The sequence below is a fragment of the Triturus cristatus genome, chromosome 12 (assembly GCF_964204655.1).
Source record: "Triturus cristatus chromosome 12, aTriCri1.1, whole genome shotgun sequence".
Lineage (NCBI taxonomy): Eukaryota > Metazoa > Chordata > Amphibia > Caudata > Salamandridae > Triturus > Triturus cristatus.
Window position 1 is genome coordinate 777,546,834 of NC_140595.1, and position 20,767 is coordinate 777,567,600.

A 20,767-nucleotide genomic window follows, 5' to 3' on the forward strand; every position below is an offset into this window, starting at 1 on the left:
CTATCAGTGAACCCCGAATGTCTGGTCTATTATGTGGTGGACACTCACTTTGCATCCGCCTCCTAATTTCACCTGACTGCTAGAAAACTGAGTGTGTTTTTTGACAGCTCTCTAGTATTGGTGCCTGTAATGAATAGGCTAACCACCCTCTTGTTTTCTCATTTTGGTAACTCAAGAAAAATCTACCCTTCAGAAAGAGGGCAAAGGGTTGGTAATTCATGCTACAATATCAGGTTTGAGTATAGTAAATTTCCACTGAAGATTCTTATTTTGCAGCTGCAGATGTTTTAGTTCGGTCTCGGTCAGGACCCATCTTGCGCTGTTCACTGGCTCTCAGTTGAGACCATGATTGCCTATAAATCTCGGAACGTAGCTTATAGAGCTACCCATCCTTTTCGTCCTTTATACCATAGTGCCAGATTCAGCCCTTCTGTTTTATCTCGGGTCCTTTACTGTTCCTTTTGAATGTACCTAAATATCAATGTGTATGCCTTAGCGAACACGCCTGGTCTACCCTTTGTAACCAATTTCTACTGTCAATTCACTCTTGGTCTACACTTACGCCATATATTGCTTAATACTACTCTCTTTACTAGTAAATTCTGTCTTACTTGAGCTGATAATCTTCTAATGTCGGGAATACCTTGGCTAGCAGAGCACTCTATAAATGGCTCAAACAATCACTCCCGATTGCCTGCCAAAGGGGGAATCATTTCAGCAGTGCAGGAACAGCACAATCTGCATAATGCAAATTATACATTTATTGGCTTCAGTCAATCTTTAGAAGTCACCCCAGTGCCTATCCAACAGAAGAAACTTCTTGTTGAGGACATCTAGACTGTGATATTGGTGGCAACTCTGAAAGACATGGGGTGTAGGCTTTTCAGAATCTGCGAGAATAGTGATTAAACTATTGAGAATGAAGTTGCCTTGTCTTCACCAGACACCTCATGTACAATTGCACATGAAATCATTACAAGACTCACTCTACACATAGTGGACACAGTTCATGACTAAGAAATGAGTTACTTGCATGTAACCGCAGTTATCCAGTATTGGTATCTTTCATAGATTCACATGCTTGAATCAGTTCCCGTCGTGGAAGTTGACTCCCACTTCGAAGGCGGGGAATGATTTGATTCAAGCATGTGAATCTATAAAAGATATCCCAATACTGGATAACTAGTACAATCTAATGGTCATAATTTATAACCTGACGAAAGCACTGCAGTGGTGGAACAAAACCAACACAATTGTTGGCAAGCAATTTGCAGGCAGTTCCAACTGTAACAACTGCAACCAATGCTCCCGATACTGGCTAAAGGGGACAACTGGTGCAACTTCATGTTTGTTTTATGTGTGGCTGTATATACATACACTCTGAATACTCCTGCCATGTAGTGTTGGACTCTGACATTGCAATTTACAGTTTCAAGGCGCCGGATATGCTGTGACTTCATTAGTCCACAGTGTGCATGGGCGTCCACTTCAATTTAGATAGCTTCTTGGAATCGATACGTTTCCAGAAGCTCGCTTTCTGCTCCGCCTGTGTTTTGCCTTAGTGCACGTCATTTTGTGTCACCAATTATGCAAAACCGGGTGTTATGATTGTCCAGGAGGGTTTTTAGTCCCTCCTGGTTACCACCCTGTCCGCTTTTGGCCCCGCCCACCTCGATTGCACCTTTAACTGGCGGTGGGAGACAGTGTCTCCTAATTAGCCGCTACGCACTTTTTTGTTCTCATTCGGCTTTGGCAAAGGCAGCAGCTTGTTTATAATTGCATCAGTGCGATGCAATTATAAACAAGCGGCTGCCTTTGCGCAATGCCGAGAGCTTGGTTTTTTTGCTGCACGTGAGGACAGTTTACCTTGCATGCAGTCAGTTTACCTTGCATGTAAGCAGCAGGCAGCGCAACCATCTCCGCGTTGCTTCTGTGTATGCGTACATGGTGTGCAGCCTGACATTCCACTGACCGGAGTCTCCCTTTGCACCAATATTTCAGCGGGCTGCTTGTTTCCACATTGCTGCTGGTCCCGCCCTCCAAACCTTCCTGGGCTCGCCCACTTCCTCACTGTCTGCCTTGGATCGATTGTAGGAATACAGGCGCTACTTTACATCAGTGTGGAAGTCGCTTGTCTGACCCTTGTCCCCGTCTCTCTCTTTACGTCTTAAGTTTTCACCCCTCTTTCCCAGGGCCACCTCTCCCAGAGCGCCCTCCCAGGGGTTCTCCATTTTCCCCCATGGCTCCACCCCCTGCTCTGGACGCTCCTACTTGGCTGTAGATACTGAGCCCCGCCTCGCCATGGAACGGGCTCTGGACAATAACCTTCCAGGAGCTGTGGCTGCGTAAAGTGAAATACGATCCTGTATGGGACAGGAAGCAAGCGAGGAGCAGCGGCCAGTAGTCTGGAGAGCAGGTTTAAAACATGGGTTGGGGATTACAGCGAGCTGGGGAGGGAAACTGGGGCTTCTACTTCGTATAGCTCCTGAATGTCCCCATGCCCTGTGTGCACCTTCAGATAGTTATAACTTCATAGCCAGCAGCATATACATATATGTTCGAGGCATGTGGGCTGCTGAATTCATATCTGTGCATAGATCGCCGCCTAGTGTTGGGTCCGGATGTTTGCACGTTGTTGTCCTGGAAGAGTCTTCGAAGTATCCTTGGATAGGTGACTCCTCCCCTGGACTACAGTGCGCATGGGCATCCTCTCCATCCTCAGATTGTTTTTTTCCGCCATTGGGTTCGGATGTGCTATCTTAACTCCAGTTAGGAAAAAGTTAGTCGAGGCCAAAAGGCCTTTAGTTCGCGTCGGTACTGTTCACTCGATCGGTTTCGACCCTACCTGTTAGCTTACTAACTTCGGAAACAACTTTTCGCTTTTTACCTGACCATCGACGACACCGACGATGGAGTCGAGGACACCATTCAAGAGGTGCCCGGTATGCAATGCGAAATATCCCCATATCGACGTCTACCCGGTGTGCAACAAATGCTTGTCGCCGGACCACGACAAATCGACATGCATGGCCTGTGCCCGGTTCCGTTCCAAGAAGACTCTACGGAATCGTCGAGCGGCGAGACTCGAAGCGCAGCACGCGGCACCGGCCCCGGCAGACATCTTCAACGCCGAAGATGTCGAGGAGTTGGAAGTCCTACCCTCCAATCCGGGTTCCGAACATGACTCCGGTTCGGACGACGTCGACGAATCACTCTTTCGCAGAGATGAAGACAACGCCGAGGTAGGAGACGACGATGAGGCCTTAGGGGCCGAAGAGAGTAGCTCCAATGACGAGCAAGGCCTACCCGTTCAGACTGACGAGGGCCCAGTGCCACAGTCTATGGCTCCGGTCGAGGGATCGCCTTCGGGCCTTACCCGAGACCTATCCCGCGGTTCTTCGGCCCCGCCCTCGGGCCCGGCCTCGGACGTTCAGCGGCAGCCATTATTACCTACACCGGCTGGTTTCCCTTCTACCAAACCGAAACCGAAAGCTGCACCGGTACAAATGAAACCGAAACCGAAAGTGGCGCTAGTCGGATCGAGGCCTTCCACACCTTCGACGCCAGCGACACGCATCGGCACCGAGCGCACCAAGCGAGACTTCGGTGCCGAACTTGAAGCGGCCGACGCCGGAGTCGGCATTCGGAAAAAGGCCCTCGGTACCATCAAACCTGCTCGGCTCTCGGCGCCGACGCCATCGACTCCTAAACCAAAGGTCATATCATCTGCTGCGTCTCACGTCGCTTCCACGGCAACACCGAAGCCTCCTGCATCGAAGACGTCGACGGCCGTTTCCGCCCCTCGACCCGATGATCCACCGGCGCCGAAAAAGTCCACGGCTGCCTCTACAAACCTGGTGGGCGCTAAGGCCTCGAAAGCGCTTCACGCGCGAACCGTTGCAGCACAAAGCAGCAAAACCCAAGCGGTCCTCCAGGACACATCGGGCTCCGGCCCACTAAAAGCTCAAACAGCCTCTTCGGCGCCAGCCAACATAACTTTTGGCCTGCCGCCATCCACGATCCCGAAAATGTTCCAACTCAGAACACGGGTCACCCACACCACGGTTACACCTGCTGAGACGTCTCCGTCACGTTACATCGACGCCAACACCGGCAGGATGGTTATCCATGACCGGAGGATAACTTCAGAGCCACCCTTGGACCTTTTCAGGATCCCACTAAAGAGAAAGCTGCCTGTGGACTCAGAACCTGTGCTTTGCGAATCTTTCGACTCGCCCTACCAAGACCCACTATCATTCTCTCCCACACACTCCGACACGGATGCGTTGGCAGACTATATGGATGACCAAGTCCCTTACCACGGAGACATGGACCCTGATGACCAACAGGACCCTGATCAAACTTGGGGCGACCCTGCAGACCCCAGTGCACCTCTAGATGCACAGGACCCTCAACTCTATGGAGCGAAAACCTCTCCGACAGAGGACACTGCAGCGTTCAACGCTCTTATTGAACGTGCTGCAAATAATCATGACGTGCAGCTTCACTCTGACACCGTGGAAGACGACTTCCTTATGGACACTTTTGCTTCCTCGGAAAGGCATGTAAAGACTCTGCCCATGCTGAAAGGAGTCCTCAAACCAGCCAAGGACATCTTCAAGGAACCCACCAGGGCACGGGTGATAAACCCCAGGATCGACAAAAAGTACAGATCAGCACCTGGGGACCCTACTTACATCAGAGGCCAATTACCTCTTGACTCCATTGTCGTTGCGAATGCTCGCAAGAGGGCACACTCGCAATCAACAGGTGACGCTCCTCCCCCGGACAAAGAGTCCAAGGTTTTAGAGACCTCTGGCAAGCGAGTTGCCGCACAGGCTGCCAACATATGGCGCATAGCCAACACTCAAGCGCTCCTCGCTCGCTACGATAGAGCGCACTATGATACAATGGAGCAACTACTCCAACATCTCCCTGACCAGTTCAAAGAAGGTGCAGAAATTCTTATCAGAGAGGGACAGCTACTCACAAATGCTTCCATCAAGTGTGCACTAGATGCCGCAGATAGGGCGGCCAGGGCCATAAACACAAGCGTCATGCTGCGACGACATGCCTGGTTGCGAATCTCCGGGTTCAAACCTGAGGTGCAAAATTATATACTGAACCAACCTGTCAACCCCGACTATTTATTCGGGCCGGAGGTTGACACGGCCCTTGAGAAAATAAAGAAGGACACAGACACTGCAAAGTCCATGGGGGCTCTCCAGACTCAGTCCTTTCGGAGCAGCTCCTTTCGTCGCCCCGGAAATAGGGGAGCAGGTAGAGGGCAGGGGTCACAGCAGACATACAGCAAAGGCAATACCCAAACCACCTACGATAAAAACACCCGGGGTGGATTTCGTGGCTCCAGTACAAAGGGCAGAGGACGCGGCTACGGCAACACCAGGTCCTCCCCCAAGAACAAGCAGTGACGCCCTCTCCCTTCCTCCCGACCACATAACACCTGTCGGGGGAAGGCTACAAAGGTTCCTGTCCACGTGGAACTCCATCACCACGGACAGGTGGGTCAAAGATATTGTCAAATACGGTTACTGTCTAGAACTAACCTCCACTCCACCCACAATACCTCCAAAAAACCGTCCTATGTCCTCAGAGCACTTAACGCTCTTACAGCAGGAGGTGCACAGTATGCTTCTAAAAGGCGCAATAGAGGTCGTACCCGTCCAAGAGCAAGGTACGGGGGTGTACTCCCTGTACTTTTTAATACCGAAAAAGGACGGGTCACTCAGACCTATATTAGACCTGAGACCCCTAAACAGATGCATTCTTTCCGAGCATTTTCACATGCTCACTCTACAGCAAGTCCTCCCGCTGCTCAAGCAGGGAGACTTTCTGGCCACACTTGACCTCAAGGATGCGTATTTCCACATACCCATTCACCCATCACACAAAAAATACCTCAGGTTCACTGTTCAAGGGCAGCACTACCAATTCAGAGTCCTTCCCTTCGGCGTGACAACGGCACCAAGGGTGTTTACAAAGTGCCTAGCTACTGTGGCGGCACATCTACGGAGGCAGCACATACACGTCTACCCTTACCTGGACGACTGGCTCGTTCAAGCAAAGTCAGCCCAGCAATGTGCCAGCCACATGTCCCGCACCATTCACCTCCTTCACAGTCTGGGGTTCTCACTAAATTACCCAAAATCCCATCTACAGCCCGCACACGTACAACAGTACCTAGGTGCGACTATAGACACTCTGGCGGCCACAGCTCAGCCAAATTTGGTGAGAATCAACAGCATGCAAATGCTGATTTCAAAGTTCAAACCTCAACACTCCCTTCCGGCGCGAGTGTTCATGCAGTTGATAGGCATGATGGCCTCCTGCATCTTCATAGTCCCACACGCGAGACTACATATGCGCCCGCTTCAGGAGTGCTTGGCACGTCAGTGGAATCAGGCTCAAGGACAATTGAAAGACCTAGTGTTGGTGAGCGGTCGGGCATACAACTCTCTGCATTGGTGGAATCCACAAAACCTTTGCAAGGGTCGACCGTTCCAGGAGCCTGTTCCACAAATAGTACTGACAGCAGACGCGTCTCTCCAGGGATGGGGAGCTCATGTACTCCACTACACAGTGCAGGGACTATGGACGACACAACAGAAGAAAATGCACATCAACCTTCTGGAACTGATGGCAATCTTCCTAGCCATGAAGGCATTCAAAGTACATCTGTGCAACAAGGTCGTGTTGATCCGGACGGACAACATGACCGCAATGTACTACATACAGAAGCAGGGAGGGACGCACTCTCCACAGTTGTCTCATCTGGCTCAGAGCATGTGGAAGTGGGCCATTCAGAGGAACATGTTCCTCATGGCAGAACACCTCCCCGGCAAGGACAACCAAATGGCGGATCTGCTCAGCAGACACAGCCACCAGATGCACGAGTGGGAGTTACACCCATCAGTACTCCAGCCGTACTTCCAGCAGTGGGGTCATCCAGAGATAGACCTGTTCGCCACAAGCGAAAACGCAAAATGCCAAAGCTTTGCCGCCAGGTTCCCACATCCGCAGTCGCAGGGCAATGCGATATGGATGAACTGGTCCGGCAGATTTGCGTACGCTTTTCCCCCAGCACCGTTGATACCGCTGGTGGCTCGCAAACTCAGACAACACTCCCTGACACTCGTCCTAGTTGCTCCTACGTGGGCACGCCAGCCATGGTACACCACCTTCCTCGAACTTTCCGTGGTGCCGCATCAAAGGCTGCGGATCAAACCCGCGCATTTGACGCAGAACCATGGAGAGATTCAGCACCCAGATCCGCAACCGCTGAACCTGGCGATCTGGCTCCTGAAGTCCTAGAGTTTGGCTCCCTCAACCTGCCACCTGACTGTATGGACATCATCAAGGAGGCCAGAAGACCCACTACAAGAGCTTGCTATGCAGCCAAATGGAAAAGGTTTGTTATTTACTGCGGTAATAATGACATTAACCCGCTGGACGCATCCATCCAAAACATCATTTGTTACCTCCTACACCTATACCGATGCAATCTAGCGTACACCTCTATACGTGTCCATTTGACCGCAATATCAGCCTATCTACAAACCAGGCAGCACCTCTCTCTATTCAGAGTGCCTGCCATCAAAGCATTCTTGGAAGGACTCAAACGAGTTATTCCACCAAGCCACCCACCAGCTCCAATGTGGAACCTCAACCTGGTCCTGACACGCCTGATGGGTCCACCCTTTGAACCTCTCCACGCATGCGAGATTCAATTCCTCACCTGGAAAGTAGCCTTCCTGGTAGCGATCACTTCTTTAAGAAGAGTTAGTGAACTCCAGGCACTAACAGTTCAAGAGCCATTTATACAGGTTCATGCCAACAGGGTCGTACTACGTACCAACCCCAAATTCATGCCCAAGGTAATATCGCAGTTCCACATGAATCAAACTATTGAACTGCCCGTTTTCTTCCAAAACCCACAAACTGTCGCGGAAAGGGCACTCCACACACTAGATGTAAAAAGGGCCCTCATGTATTACATCGACCGGACCAAACCCTTTAGGAAGACAAAACAACTGTTCGTTGCCTTTGCCCCACACCACAAAGGTAACGCCATCTCCAAAGCAGGGATAGCCAGATGGATAGTTAAGTGTATCCAAATTTGTTATCAAAAGGCAAAACGCACCTTAACTATTCCCCCACGAGCCCACTCAACACGTAAGTTAGGGGCCTCCATGGCTTTTCTAGGAAATATTCCCCTGCATGATATATGTAGAGCAGCCACCTGGTCCACTACACACACGTTTACCAAACACTATTGTGTAGATGTGCAATCAAAACAGCAGGCAGCTGTAGGACAGGCTGTTCTCAAAACCCTTTTTCAGACCGCTGCAGCTGGCACTGGTAGCCGCCGCTAATAGAGGGCACTGCTATACATTCTATGCACAGATATGAATTCAGCAGCCAACATGCCTCGAACTGAATATGCTACTTACCAGTATGCATCTGTTCTTGGCATGTAGGGCTGCTGACATTCATATCGCCCTCCCTCCTCCCCGGCGCCTGTAGCAGCTGCAGCTCTCAGAATTACTGTAAGCATGGTCATCACTTTCTGTATCTACTCCATCACTGCCACAATGGCGAAAAACAATCTGAGGATGGAGAGGATGCCCATGCGCACTGTAGTCCAGGGGAGGAGTCACCTATCCAAGGATACTTCGAAGACTCTTCCAGGATAACAACGTGCAAACATCCGGACCCAACACTAGGCGGCGATCTATGCACAGATATGAATGTCAGCAGCCCTACATGCCAAGAACAGATGCATACTGGTAAGTAGCATATTCATTATTTTTTACATTTCTCTATAGCGTGAACTCGAGGCAAAGGTATTTGAATGCTTTGTGAGCACCCGTTACACAAGGACACATTTGTTTTTGTAGCCACAGGAGATAAAGTGAGTTGCCCAGAATCGTAGAACATTGAACCAACGCCGAGACCCGAACGTGGTTCCCCAATTACAATCTCGGCAGAGTGGGCAGCTCTGTGGTTATGCCACACCCTGTCCCCCAATGGAATGTGCCTTGCTGAGCTGCCACATGTGGAGTGAGGGATTTTGAGTGCGGGATGGAGGGCTTGGTAGCAAGGAGCTGAATTTGCCGTTCACCCTCAGCCTAATCTGGTCCAGCCCCCCCACCGCTTTGTTATTCACTTCACAGGTCTATTGTCCACTCTAGCTCCTCCAGGCAGCAAGACCTCTTCCTTAAAGGCCTCAGTGAATGGTGTAAACAGGGCATTTTGGTGACTTGAATATTCAGTGATGGACTTTGATGCCACGCGTGACGTTGCGGTCCACTTGTAGTTGTTCGGCGATTAGGTGTGTTTATTGTTGTAAGGGATGTGTATTTCTTAATTGCTGTTGTTTTTTGTGAGGGGCAATGAAGACCTTTACTTATACCCTTTCTACATTCTGAGTGTTTGTGTACAGCTGTACATGAGTACTCTTGTGTGACATAGTTTTCTCAAAAGACTTCTGAGGAGCATTGAAAATGCAATAGGTCTAGCCTTTGATTAAGTTAAAGCCATTTGCTTTGCTAATGGTATTGCATAGCAAAGCAAATGGCTTTAACTTAATAAAAGGCGAGACCTATTGCATTTTTAATGCTTGTTCTTTCTGTCGAGAGCTCACCCCAGAGAATACAGACAGGAAGGGGGTGATGAAACACACCCTTCCAGATTTGTCCAAGATGCAAAGTACTTCTGCATGGACCAGCGCATGGTTTGCAATCTTGGACTCTCTCAGACTACAACAGGACCTCCTGTGAGTTCCCCCTCTGATTTAAGCAAAGACCTTGAGGCACCGAAGGAAACGGAGTTGGGCGCAGATAAAATGCAGCAGCAGTAATTCTTTGAGGCCCCTGATATTTTCAGTGAACAGGACCGTCCCGGCTTCGAGAAGGAAGAGACAGGCCTCTCTTGGATCCCAGGAGCTTAACCGACACCCAGCCCAGAACATTGTCCTTGTGCGCTTCCGAAGAAGTTCTAGAAGGACTCGAAGCCAGCAGGACTGCGACCCAAGCAGATTTCGAGGAATGAGAACTGCTTCAGTGCAACAATGCCGGGGAACAAAACCCCATTCACTTAAGTGCTCCTATGCCAAGGCACAGCACTGATTGCCACAGGAATGGCTGTCGAGCCCCACACAATCCAGAAAGAAAATCCCATCCTCTGACTCTGCCTCACTCTGGCTGCGGTCAGCATTGAGCAAGCTCCCAATAAAGAGCGTCGAGTCCCCGCCTCGCAGTCCCCCACTCCTGTTTGAAGGGTACCAAACCTCCCCCTTTATAACTGAAACTGGCGCAGAGAGCGCCTCTGCAACAGTGTTATGTTCACACCGAGGTAACCTTCGACACAGATAAGAAGACTCAGAGGCTCCCATCCTGAAATACTGGCAGAAATGTTTGACGCCAGGCAGATGCAGTTCTTCATGCATCCAGAGACTGGTAAGATTACTAAATTGCTACAAGGACAACCTCTCACCCATGCAGTCACCTGACCCATGGCTCTACGCCCCTCCCCCACCGTCAGTAACCTGGCAGGTCCGTGCATTCGGATTCATACCCAGGCAGCCCTTTTGGAGAGGGAGACCCTTAGGACTAGCCTGTTGAGGCAGGAGATTATCCCTGGTGCAATGATAATCTACCCTGCGGGCAACCCTGTATTGCTATATAGTCGCACAGGATGTGGATTAGGAATAGGGACATGCAGCAAAAGAAACCAGCATTGGCATAGCCAATAGGTCTCTCTTTTGGGACCTTATAAGTGTTTAGCCATGCAACGGTTGCATAACTAAATACTTATAAGGTCCCAAAAGCGAGACCTATTGGCTATGCCAATGCTGGTTTCTGTTTATTACTGCTCTGTAGTAATGGCGGCGCACGGGTGCCACCATTACTACATAGAAGTAATAGACAGGAAAAAAAAAACTGGCTCACGGAGAACATCAAAGTGAAAGTGATCGCGAACAAACATCAAAGCGGCCGCGAAAGTGAGGCGCGCGCCCGCGCACATGCACTGTAGCTCTAGGCTACAGTGTTAGCACTTTTTTGAGCCCTCGCAAAAAGTCTCGCCAGAGTAGCACATGCGCTGGGTCAGGCGAGACCTAAAAACTATTGTAACAATAGTTTGGCAGTTTGAGAGGATATCACATTCACACGTGTTCCTTCCTTCCCACAACTTTGTGAAAAGGAGCTGTGCATAATAATCCGTACCTAACTAGATTAAAATATATTCTTCTCATAGAACTGTCAAGGAAAATAGAGTTTAAAGATGGTAAGCATGCAGTGGGGCATAGCTGGTTTTCGGTTGCTATTACAATATGGCATACATTTATTTTTGACGCCGATACATTATTTAATTTAAACTTGTTTCTGGATCTAACCACTTTGTTCTCAGCATCTAATGTAGAGTAGTGTCATGCTTCAGGCACATGCCTTTTCCTTCTCCAGTGTGTCTATAATTTGTCAGCTTCTACCTTTATACAAGGCACTAATAAGGATTGCTTGGACAGGAAGTTCACAGCATATAGAATCCATGATGTTCCTGTGTCACAGGAACATAATGGGGGCCAGGAGACTCCATGCTAAAAAAAAAGTTTTACTTTTCAATAATGATTTCAGCATTAAAAAATGAAGGAAATTGCACTAAATGTTTACGTTTAACACCTATCATGCCTCTTCTTCCCGCAGTTGGAGAGCAAACGGGACGCCTTCTCTCCGGTGCTACTGCAGTTCTGCACAGACCCCAAGAACCCCATCACTGTGATTAGAGGCCTGGCTGGTTCACTGCGACTCAGTAAGTGATGGCAAGAAAAGCACACATTTGTGATTTACACTTTTGCTTTCCTGACATCTTTGGCAGGCAGGTAACATTTTTGTTGGGTTCTGTTATGAGCCTTCTCTTTTCTGCTCTACCTTCTTGATTTGCAGTTGGTTTTCATAGTCACTTTCCTCTATAGCTCTGGCACCTATACCAGTGCACTGCTCCTTTTCTCCTATACCCCTCTTTAATTCTTCCTTATATCTTGGGGACTCCTTAATAGGTTCCTCACTCGGGATCCTTTTTATGCTCTATGCCTAAAGGAACCATTTTAACATTTTTCAATGTACTCGAGTTATCCATGTGTCAAAGGGTGGCCATGTGCACATTAGAAGACTGCTGAGATGTCCTTTACTCTCCCAAAAGAATGTAAACCACAGACTTTATATGCTATGTAACCATCCCTTGTAAAACAGGCTCCCTGTTTTATTATTCCTCTCTTTATTTCTCTTACCCTTCTTTTCAATTCTTACAGACCTCGGCCTCTTCTCTACCAAGACACTGGTGGAGGCAAATTCTGAGCATTCTGTGGAGGTTCGGACACAGGTGCAACAGCCTTCTGACCAGAATTGGGATCCCACAGGCAGCAAGCAGGTGTGGCCATGTGAAAGCAGCCGCTCTCATACCACCATTGCCAAGTATGCCCAATACCAAGCTTCATCTTTTCAGGAATTCTTGCAGGTAAATGTCAGGGTGAGGAGCCAAATGTGAGATTCTCACAGAGAAGACAGTGGTATGAAGATGGGCTAGAGGTGTATCTGTGTGAGAGAGAGATGGATCAAATGCACTTCTGCTATCTGTGCTCTACCTAGTCTAATAATAATTACTACATTTATGAAGTGTAGTGCAGTCTACCATTTGTCTCTAGGTGCTGATAACAGGTGTTAAGTCTGTAACAGGAGGGAGAAGCACCCTTGTAGTAGTGTTTAGATTAAAGATCTAATAGAGACCAAAATTAAAACCTAGAATACTAGACAAGCCAAAAGCAGAGTTAAATCTATGTTCGAGTCATATGAGCTGCAGATTATACACTGTGCATAGCTCGCCATCTGGTGTTGGGCCCGGATGTTTGCAGTTTGTTTTTCCACTTGGAAAGTCTTTGGAAGTCACGAGGTCGGTGACTCCTCCTTTGGTTCATAGTGCGCATGGGCTCAGATTGTTTTTTTTCTGCCATCGGGCTCGGATGTAATACTTCGCGCTCCGGTTCCGAACTTTCCAGTTCAACGATAGACGCAAAAATCCTCGCTCATCGAGCCTCTTTAAGATCATAAATCATCTTAATCACCTTCTCTTCGGCACTTCTTCGATTCCGGTCGTCGATGGCGGCCTTCGGGCCTATTCCGGCTCCGGTCTCGGCTGATGGAAAGAACTCCCTTCAAGAAGTGCCCTCGATGTGGGTCCAAGTTTCCCCACACCGATCTTCATGAGGTGTGCAACCTCTGCCTCTCCCCAGAACACGAGGCCCGAGACTGTCCCGCCTGCAAGTCTTTTCGCTCTAAAAAGACTATTAGAGATCGACGGGCTAGACGCAACATGGTGCACTCCTCGACCTCCGCTCCAGTCGACATCTTCGGGGACGACGTCGAAGCTCCAGGACAGCAGAACATCGAACAGGAGGACGACTACCTCATCAGCGCTTCCGAGGCCAACGACTCAGATGTGGAGGACATCACCCCGGCGCAGCAGGTCGTGAGTACAATACCCCCTCCCACGCCGATACCGAAAAAGGCTTCGGTCACACCTTCGCCTCCGGGCCTAGGCAAGACCAAGGACACTGCTTCTCACACCCCACCTATGGGCCCGGTAAAGAAGCCTATTAAGCCTTCCGGCAGCTCGGGCTCGAGCCAGCCGACCACCGGTGCCGAAAAACACCCTTCGGCACCGAAGAAAAAAATCGGCCTCCACCTCCACACCGAACCCGGCACCAAAGCCTTCGGTGTCGAAGCCTACTCTTCCGGCGCCGATCAAACATCACAAGGCCCTCGGCACCGACATTTCCGTGCCGAAGCCTTCTTCGGCACCGACCAAAAAATCGGAGGTCCCAAAGAAGCACGGCTTAGACAAGCCTAAAAAGCCGTCGGCCCCGAAAACCTCGGCGCCGACCGAAGAACAAATGTTACTTACCTGTAAACTGTGGTTCTCCAGTATTGGTGTCTTTCATAGATTAACATGCTTGAATATTCCCCGTCGTCGAAGTGGGAGTCCCACGGTATATATAAAAAGCAATAAGTATCATGTATATATATATATATATACATACATAATCACATAAGAGTATATACATACCCAATAAACTTTATATATATATATAGTTCAAATAACATATCAAGTTAAAATACCATAGGATAGCATTGAGACATAAGAAAGCATTGAGAAAAAGAATCACTTTACTGACTTATCACTGTCATTTTATAGTCCAAACTCCAGCCAATCAGGCGCTAGCACCCTCTAGAACCTTCTCCTCAGAGGCTCAGACCCTCAGATTTTCGAGCACGAGAGTGACCAAAGAGCCGAAAGAGGAGAAGAGAGCCTCTGAGGGGAGGAGGGTGGGTCGCATGTGAATCTATGAAAGACACCAATACTGGAGAACCACAGTTTACAGGTAAGTAACATTTGTTCTTCTCCAGTATTTGGGGTGTCTTTCATAGATTCACATGCTTGAATAGAATAGTAAGCAGTAAACAGTATTCGGCTGACCAAGCCGTATTGATATTGCCTGAAATACAATGACAATGTATTTAGAACGCAATTAAGAATATCCCAGGAGGAGGGAAGTAGCAGAGGCTCACCTTATTTAAACAGATTCCGTAGAACTGCCTGTCCCACAGCCGTGTCTGCTTTATTAATGGATTCCAGACAGTAGTGCTTCGTAAACGTGTGCCTGCTGGACCACGTAGCCGCCCGGCATATCTGATGGATGGGCACACCAGAGAACAGGGCAGTGGAAGATGATATAGCCCTCGTTGAATGAGCTCTCACTCTCGAAGACAGAGGCTTACCAGCCCTTTGATGGCAAAAAGAGATTGCTGATGAAACCCAACGGGCAATCGTGGGTTTGGTGACCGATTGTCCTTTGCAAGCACGCCCGTAGGCCACAAACAACTGGTCAGATTTGCGAAAGGATTGAGTTCTGCTAATGTAGAATTTAAGACATCTCTTCAAGTCCAGAGAGTGTAAGCTTTGCTCCGCCGGAGTTTGTGGATGCGGGAAAAAAGTTTTTAAGAGCACCGGTTCGTTAAGATGAAAATCGGATGGCACTTTAGGTATAAAAACCGGATTAGTGCGGAGAATGACACAGTCCGATCTGAATTGAAGGAACGGAGGTTTTATTGTAAAGGCGTGAATGTGTCTGACTCTGCGGGAAGAGGTCAGAGCAAGGAGGAGGGCCACTTTCCAAGTTAAAAATTTGACATCCGCTGAGTGGATAGGTTCGAAGGGCGCCTTCATGAGCTGAGCCAGCACGATGTTCAGGCGCCACGTGGGTGGAGGACACCGGATGGGCGGGAACATTCGGAAGAGACCCTTGAAAAATTGCTGTATGACTCTGGATGAATAGAGAGAGGACGAGCCATCTTGTCGAAAGCGAGATATTGCCGCTAGAAAGACCTTTAAGGTAGAGTGCGATAATCCAGACTGCGCTAGTTGTAGGAAGAACGGCAGAATGTGTTCTGGGGGAGCGTGCACAGGATGTATGTGGGCGGAAGCACACCAAAGACAAAATCGCTTCCATTTGAGCTTATACGTTTTCACTGTGGAAGGAGATCTTGCTTTAGCTAACACCTCCCTGCAGGCTGGAGGAATGTTCAAATGAGCAAATTCAAGGTGCTCAGGTGACAAGCCGACAAGCTGAGAGAGCTGGGATTCGGATGGCATATCCGACCATTGTTCATTGTCCGCAGATCCGGCTTCAGGTGAAGAAGGATGGGCTCGCATTGGGATAGGAGAAGCAACTCCGAAAACCATGCTTGCCGAGGCCACCATGGAGCTATGAGGAGTACATGGCACGGTTGTTGTCTCATCTTCCGCAACACTCGCGGAATCAGAGGAATCGGCAGAAAAGCGTACGCAAATATCCCGTACCAACTGATCGAAAGGGCATTTCCGCACGACCCTTTGTGGGGAAACCAGCTTGCGTAGGACCGGCATTTTGTATTCTGAGGGGTTGCGAAGAGGTCGATTGTCGGGTGACCCCAGAGGTTGAAGACAAATTCCAGAGTTGGTTGATGTAACTCCCACTCGTGGGTTGATGATGCTGACCGACTGAGTGCATCCGCTAGAGTATTGGAAATGCCGGGCAGATGAATTGCCTGTAACGTTATCTGATGGAGTATGGCCCAACTCCAAATCGTCTGCGCCAGACGGGAGAGCGGTGGAGATCTTGTCCCGCCCTGTTTGTTCAGGTAGTGCATGCAAGTGGTGTTGTCTGTCTGAATAAGGACTGACTTCCCCTGGAACTGGAGGCGGAAGGATTTCAACGCCAAGAAAATGGCCATCAGTTCCATTCTGTTGATGTGCCAGCAACGCTGAGCCGCTGACCATTGGCCCTTGACGGATAGATCTTGAAAATGTGCGCCCCAACCCTCCATGGATGCGTCCGTGGTAAGGACGAGTTCTGGGGTTGTCAACAGAAAAGAGGTTCCTGCTGCGATGTTGGCAGGACGGGTCCACCAATGCAGCGCTTGAGCCATGCGGGGTGACACCACGAGCTGATCGTTGAAGGAACCGGAAACCTGGCGCCACTGCTTGTCTAATTCCTCCTGAATGATACGACTCTTTAGTCTGCAATGAGGGATCAAAGCGATGCATGAGGACGCCATTCCCAGAAAGGATTTCAATGTGCGGACTGAAACTGACTGCTTTGCTGCGATGGAGCTTGCAAGCTGTTGAATCCGTTCTTGATGCTCTGCTGAAGCGAAAGCCATGGCTGTGCTCGTATTGATAGAAGCGCCGAGAAAGGTCTTGCACGTAGTCGGCTTGAGTTGAGATTTTTGCACATCGATCGACAAACCCAGGGACTGGAACAGATCGAGACAGCGCTGGGTATCGAGGGCCGCCTGGTGGGAGGATTGAGATTTGATGAGACAATCGTCCAGGTAAGGGTATATCTGAATACCCGCTTGCCGTAAATGAGCCACCACCGGGGCCAGGAATTTTGTAAAGACCCGTGGGGCTGAGCAGAGTCCGAAGGGTAGGACTTTGAATTGGTAATCTTTGTGGCCCACTCGAAATCGTAGGCATTTCCTGTGGCATGGCAGAACGGGCACATGGAAATATGCATCCTTTAGATCGATCATTGTCATGAAATCCTCCTGAGAGAAGAATTGGAGGATGTCCTTTAATGTGAGCATTCGGAAGGACTGGGTCTTGAGAAATTTGTTGAGCACCCTTAGATCGAGGATGGGACGCCACTCCCCTGATTTCTTTAGTATGAGGAAAAAACGGGAATAGAACCCCAACCCTCTTTGATATTTCGGAACCACTTCGATGGCACCCTTGTTTAACATTATTTGGATCTGATTGAAAAGTTCTTTGAGATGGGCGGGAGGAGGTCCGGATGGAGGGGTGCGTGGAGGAACCTTCACAAACTCTAGGGCGTGGCCCCTTGAAATAATATCCAGAACCCAGCGGTCCGAAGTGATTGAGGACCAAGTTGAAAAGAACTGGGAGATTTTTCCTCCCAACAGGAACTAGAGGACAACTGGGAAAAAGGAATTTCTGCCGTACACAGTCACTGTTTTTTGGTTGAATTCCCCCTGTAATTTGACTTCCCTCTATATGATTTGCCAGCTTGCTGTCTGTAGGACTGCTGTGGTTGTGAAGAGTACCGCTGTTGCCCTTGGTTGTAGGAGCGGTACTGGGAAGAGGACCCACGAAAAGATGATGAGGAGGTGCCGCGCGCACCTCGAAAGGGCTGCTTCCTAAACTGAAGAGTGCCGAGGGAACGAGCCGTATCCGTGTCCTTTTTTATGGTTTGCAAAGCATCTTCCACATGCTGGCCGAATAATGACTCTCCGTCATATGGCATGTCCAAAATCTTAGCCTGGACCTCTTGCCGAAATGAGGTTGATCGAAGCCAACCCTGTCTTCTTAGGACAGCTGCTCCCGCCAATTGACGGAAACCGGTGGATGCGATGTCAACAGAGCAGTCAATGATCTCGGATGACGCCCTCTCACCCTCTTGCAGGATCTTTTGAACTTCCGCTCTAGAATCTTCCGGTATAAGCTTGACCAGAGCAGCCATGTCCGACCACATCTGTCTATCGTAACGGCCGAGGATTGCCAAAGAATTCGCAGCCCGGACCGTTGTTGACGCCATGGTTGAGAACTTCTTGCCGATGGCATCCAGGCGACGGCCGTCGCGATCCGGAGGCGCCGACATTGGAGATGATGGATTTTTGGAGCGGCGCTGTGCCGCTTGTGTAATCACTGAGTCCGGCTTAGGTTGAGACACCAAGCAGGCTGGGGAAGAATCCGGAGCTTTGTACTTTTTCTCCAGGCGTGGGAGCACCGCCGGAATAGAATTAGGCGTTTTCATTAACTTTATACCTTCATTCCATATGAAGTCTATAATGGGCACAGCTCGTACTTGTTTCTGAGGCTGGGACATGAAATCGTACAAGAAACAGTCCTCTTCCCTAACCACCATGGGAAGGTGAAAGCGTTGTGCTGCTCTTTCCATCAGCTGGTGGAACCCTGTTATGTCGACAGGTGGCGAGTTGACTGGCGACCTTGGCGGTGATGCGGGCGAATTGATTTGGTAGTCATCCCAGTCCGCCATAGAGTCGTCCTCCGGAAGCTCACCCACTTCCGTATCTAGATTATCCATATTATCATCCGCTGCATTGGAAGGCAGTGCAGGTGTGGAGGGCGTAGGTATCGTCGGCAGCATAGGAGGAGGTGGAACCTCAGATGGCGCTTCACGTGGAGAACTTTGAGAGGATGCTGGAAAGCGACGATTATAATCTTCCAACATGTATTGGAGGTTGGAAATAAGCCGCACAGGAAGCTGCACCATAGGAACCGGAGCAGGGGGATGTTGCTCTTGTTCCTGATCGTAGTATTCATCCTCCTCAAAGTCTTGGCACTTTATATGGAGCTCAGAGGGACTATGAGCATCCCGAAAAGCAGACTGATCGTCCTCATCCGAATCAGATTCGTCCTCATCCCCCGAAGGAAATAGTTGACGGGGTGGTCGAGGTCCCGGTGGTAACATAACTGGGTCTAGTACAGCCTTAAGACGTAGCAGCAAGGAGCCGTCCACAGACCCCGGTGCTGGCGTTGACATTGGCACCAATGGCATTGTCGCAAAATTTGACCCCACCGTCGTCAAGGCGATCGTCGACGAAGTAGTCGACGAGGTGGCTGCCGTCGACGGGGTGGCTTCCGTCGACGGGGTGGCTGCCGTCGACGAGGCTGTCGTAGCGATTAAGACTTCCTCTTCTTCTTTTTAACCATCGTCGACGGAGTTGTAGACGTCGACGGAAGCTCCAGCTTCCCAGTCGTCGACGAAGAGTTGAGTGGTATCGTCGACGAGATAGTTCTCAGGGAAACACATACTACCGTCGACGGTGAAGACGTCGACGAAGTAATCGTCGTCGACTAAGGATATCTGCTCGATACCGTCGTCGACGAGGCTGATGAAGTAGCCGATCTCGTCGACGGAGGAGCCGTCGACGGGCCCGTCGACGGTTTTGAACGTTTCTGACTGGAAACATGTAGTGACGGAGTCATAGACGCCTGAGAGCTAAGTCTCGGGGGCGCTGGCGTTGTAACAGAGACTTGGCCTGTAGACACTTCCTCAAGATGAAGTCTCTTCTTTTTTAGAAAAGGAGATGGCAAGTCCTGGACACTTCCACGCTTTGAAGAGACTCCTGTCTTGATAGAGGCTACACTCTCCACCTCAGAAAGGGGGTTATCTGTCTCCTTTAGTTTTTGAAGCCATATTAAAAGGCGACCTTCTCTATCTTTCAAAGTTTTTTGAGAGAAGGTTCTGCAAATCTTACAGTTGGCCACGTTATGATCAGGATACAGACAATAAATACATTTCTCATGGGGATCCTCAGAGAAAAGTCTTGACTTTCCGCAAGATGAACATGGACGGAGAAGAGATTTCTTACTTGTAGACATGATGAGAGACAAAACACCTCAAACCAGATCAAGAACTGAGCAGAGCTCAGGGAGACTCCCTTCACACGACGTGCGGTAGAAAAGCTGAGGGTCTGAGCCTCTGAGGAGAAGGTTCTAGAGGGTGCTAGCGCCTGATTGGCTGGAGTTTGGACTATAAAATGACAGTGATATGTCAGTAAAGTGATTCTTTTTCTCAATGCTTTCTTGTGTCTCAATGCTATCCTATGGTATTTTAACTTGATATGTTATTTGAACTATATATATATAAAGTTTATTGGGTATGTATATACTCTTATGTGATTATGTATGTATATATATATACATGATACTTACTGCTTTTTATATATACCGTGGGACTCCCACTTCGACGACGGGGAATATTCAAGCATGTGAATCTATGAAAGACACCCCAAATACTGGAGAACAACCAGTGTCGCAAGAACTTTTCACACCGGATCCTCTGCAAAAGACACTCACCAAGGATCCAAAAACTGTACACTTGACATTGTCTTCAAAAAAGAGATACTTGGACAAACCAACTCCACCTCCACCTCCAAAGAGAAAAGACATTGCTACCTCTCCTTTCAGGGTGCCTTCCCCACCTCCTCCACCCTCCCCACCTCCACCCCCTCCACCTCATCGTTCCCCCACCTTGTCTCCTGTCCCATACGATTTGGGAGACCCTTATTATGATCCAGCAGATGTGCCACAAGACCCCACCCCTACTGGATCTCCAGACCCATGGGACGATTATAACAATCCGGACATCCCAGATGTCCCACAGGAT

General features: G+C 49.3%; 1 protein-coding gene across 5 annotated transcripts in view; it reads left to right on the forward strand.

Moving 5' to 3' along the window:
- The window catches only part of KDM6B (lysine demethylase 6B), a 950,060-nt gene that overhangs the window by 830,259 nt on the left and 99,034 nt on the right, over positions 1-20,767 (forward strand). For all 5 annotated transcript variants that reach the window (XM_085639043.1, XM_085639042.1, XM_085639045.1 and 2 more), the window contains 2 exons: positions 11,724-11,829; positions 12,329-12,534. In XM_085639043.1, coding sequence (XP_085495169.1) covers positions 11,724-11,829; positions 12,329-12,534 — 312 coding nt within the window. The remainder of the gene's footprint in view (positions 1-11,723; positions 11,830-12,328; positions 12,535-20,767) is intronic.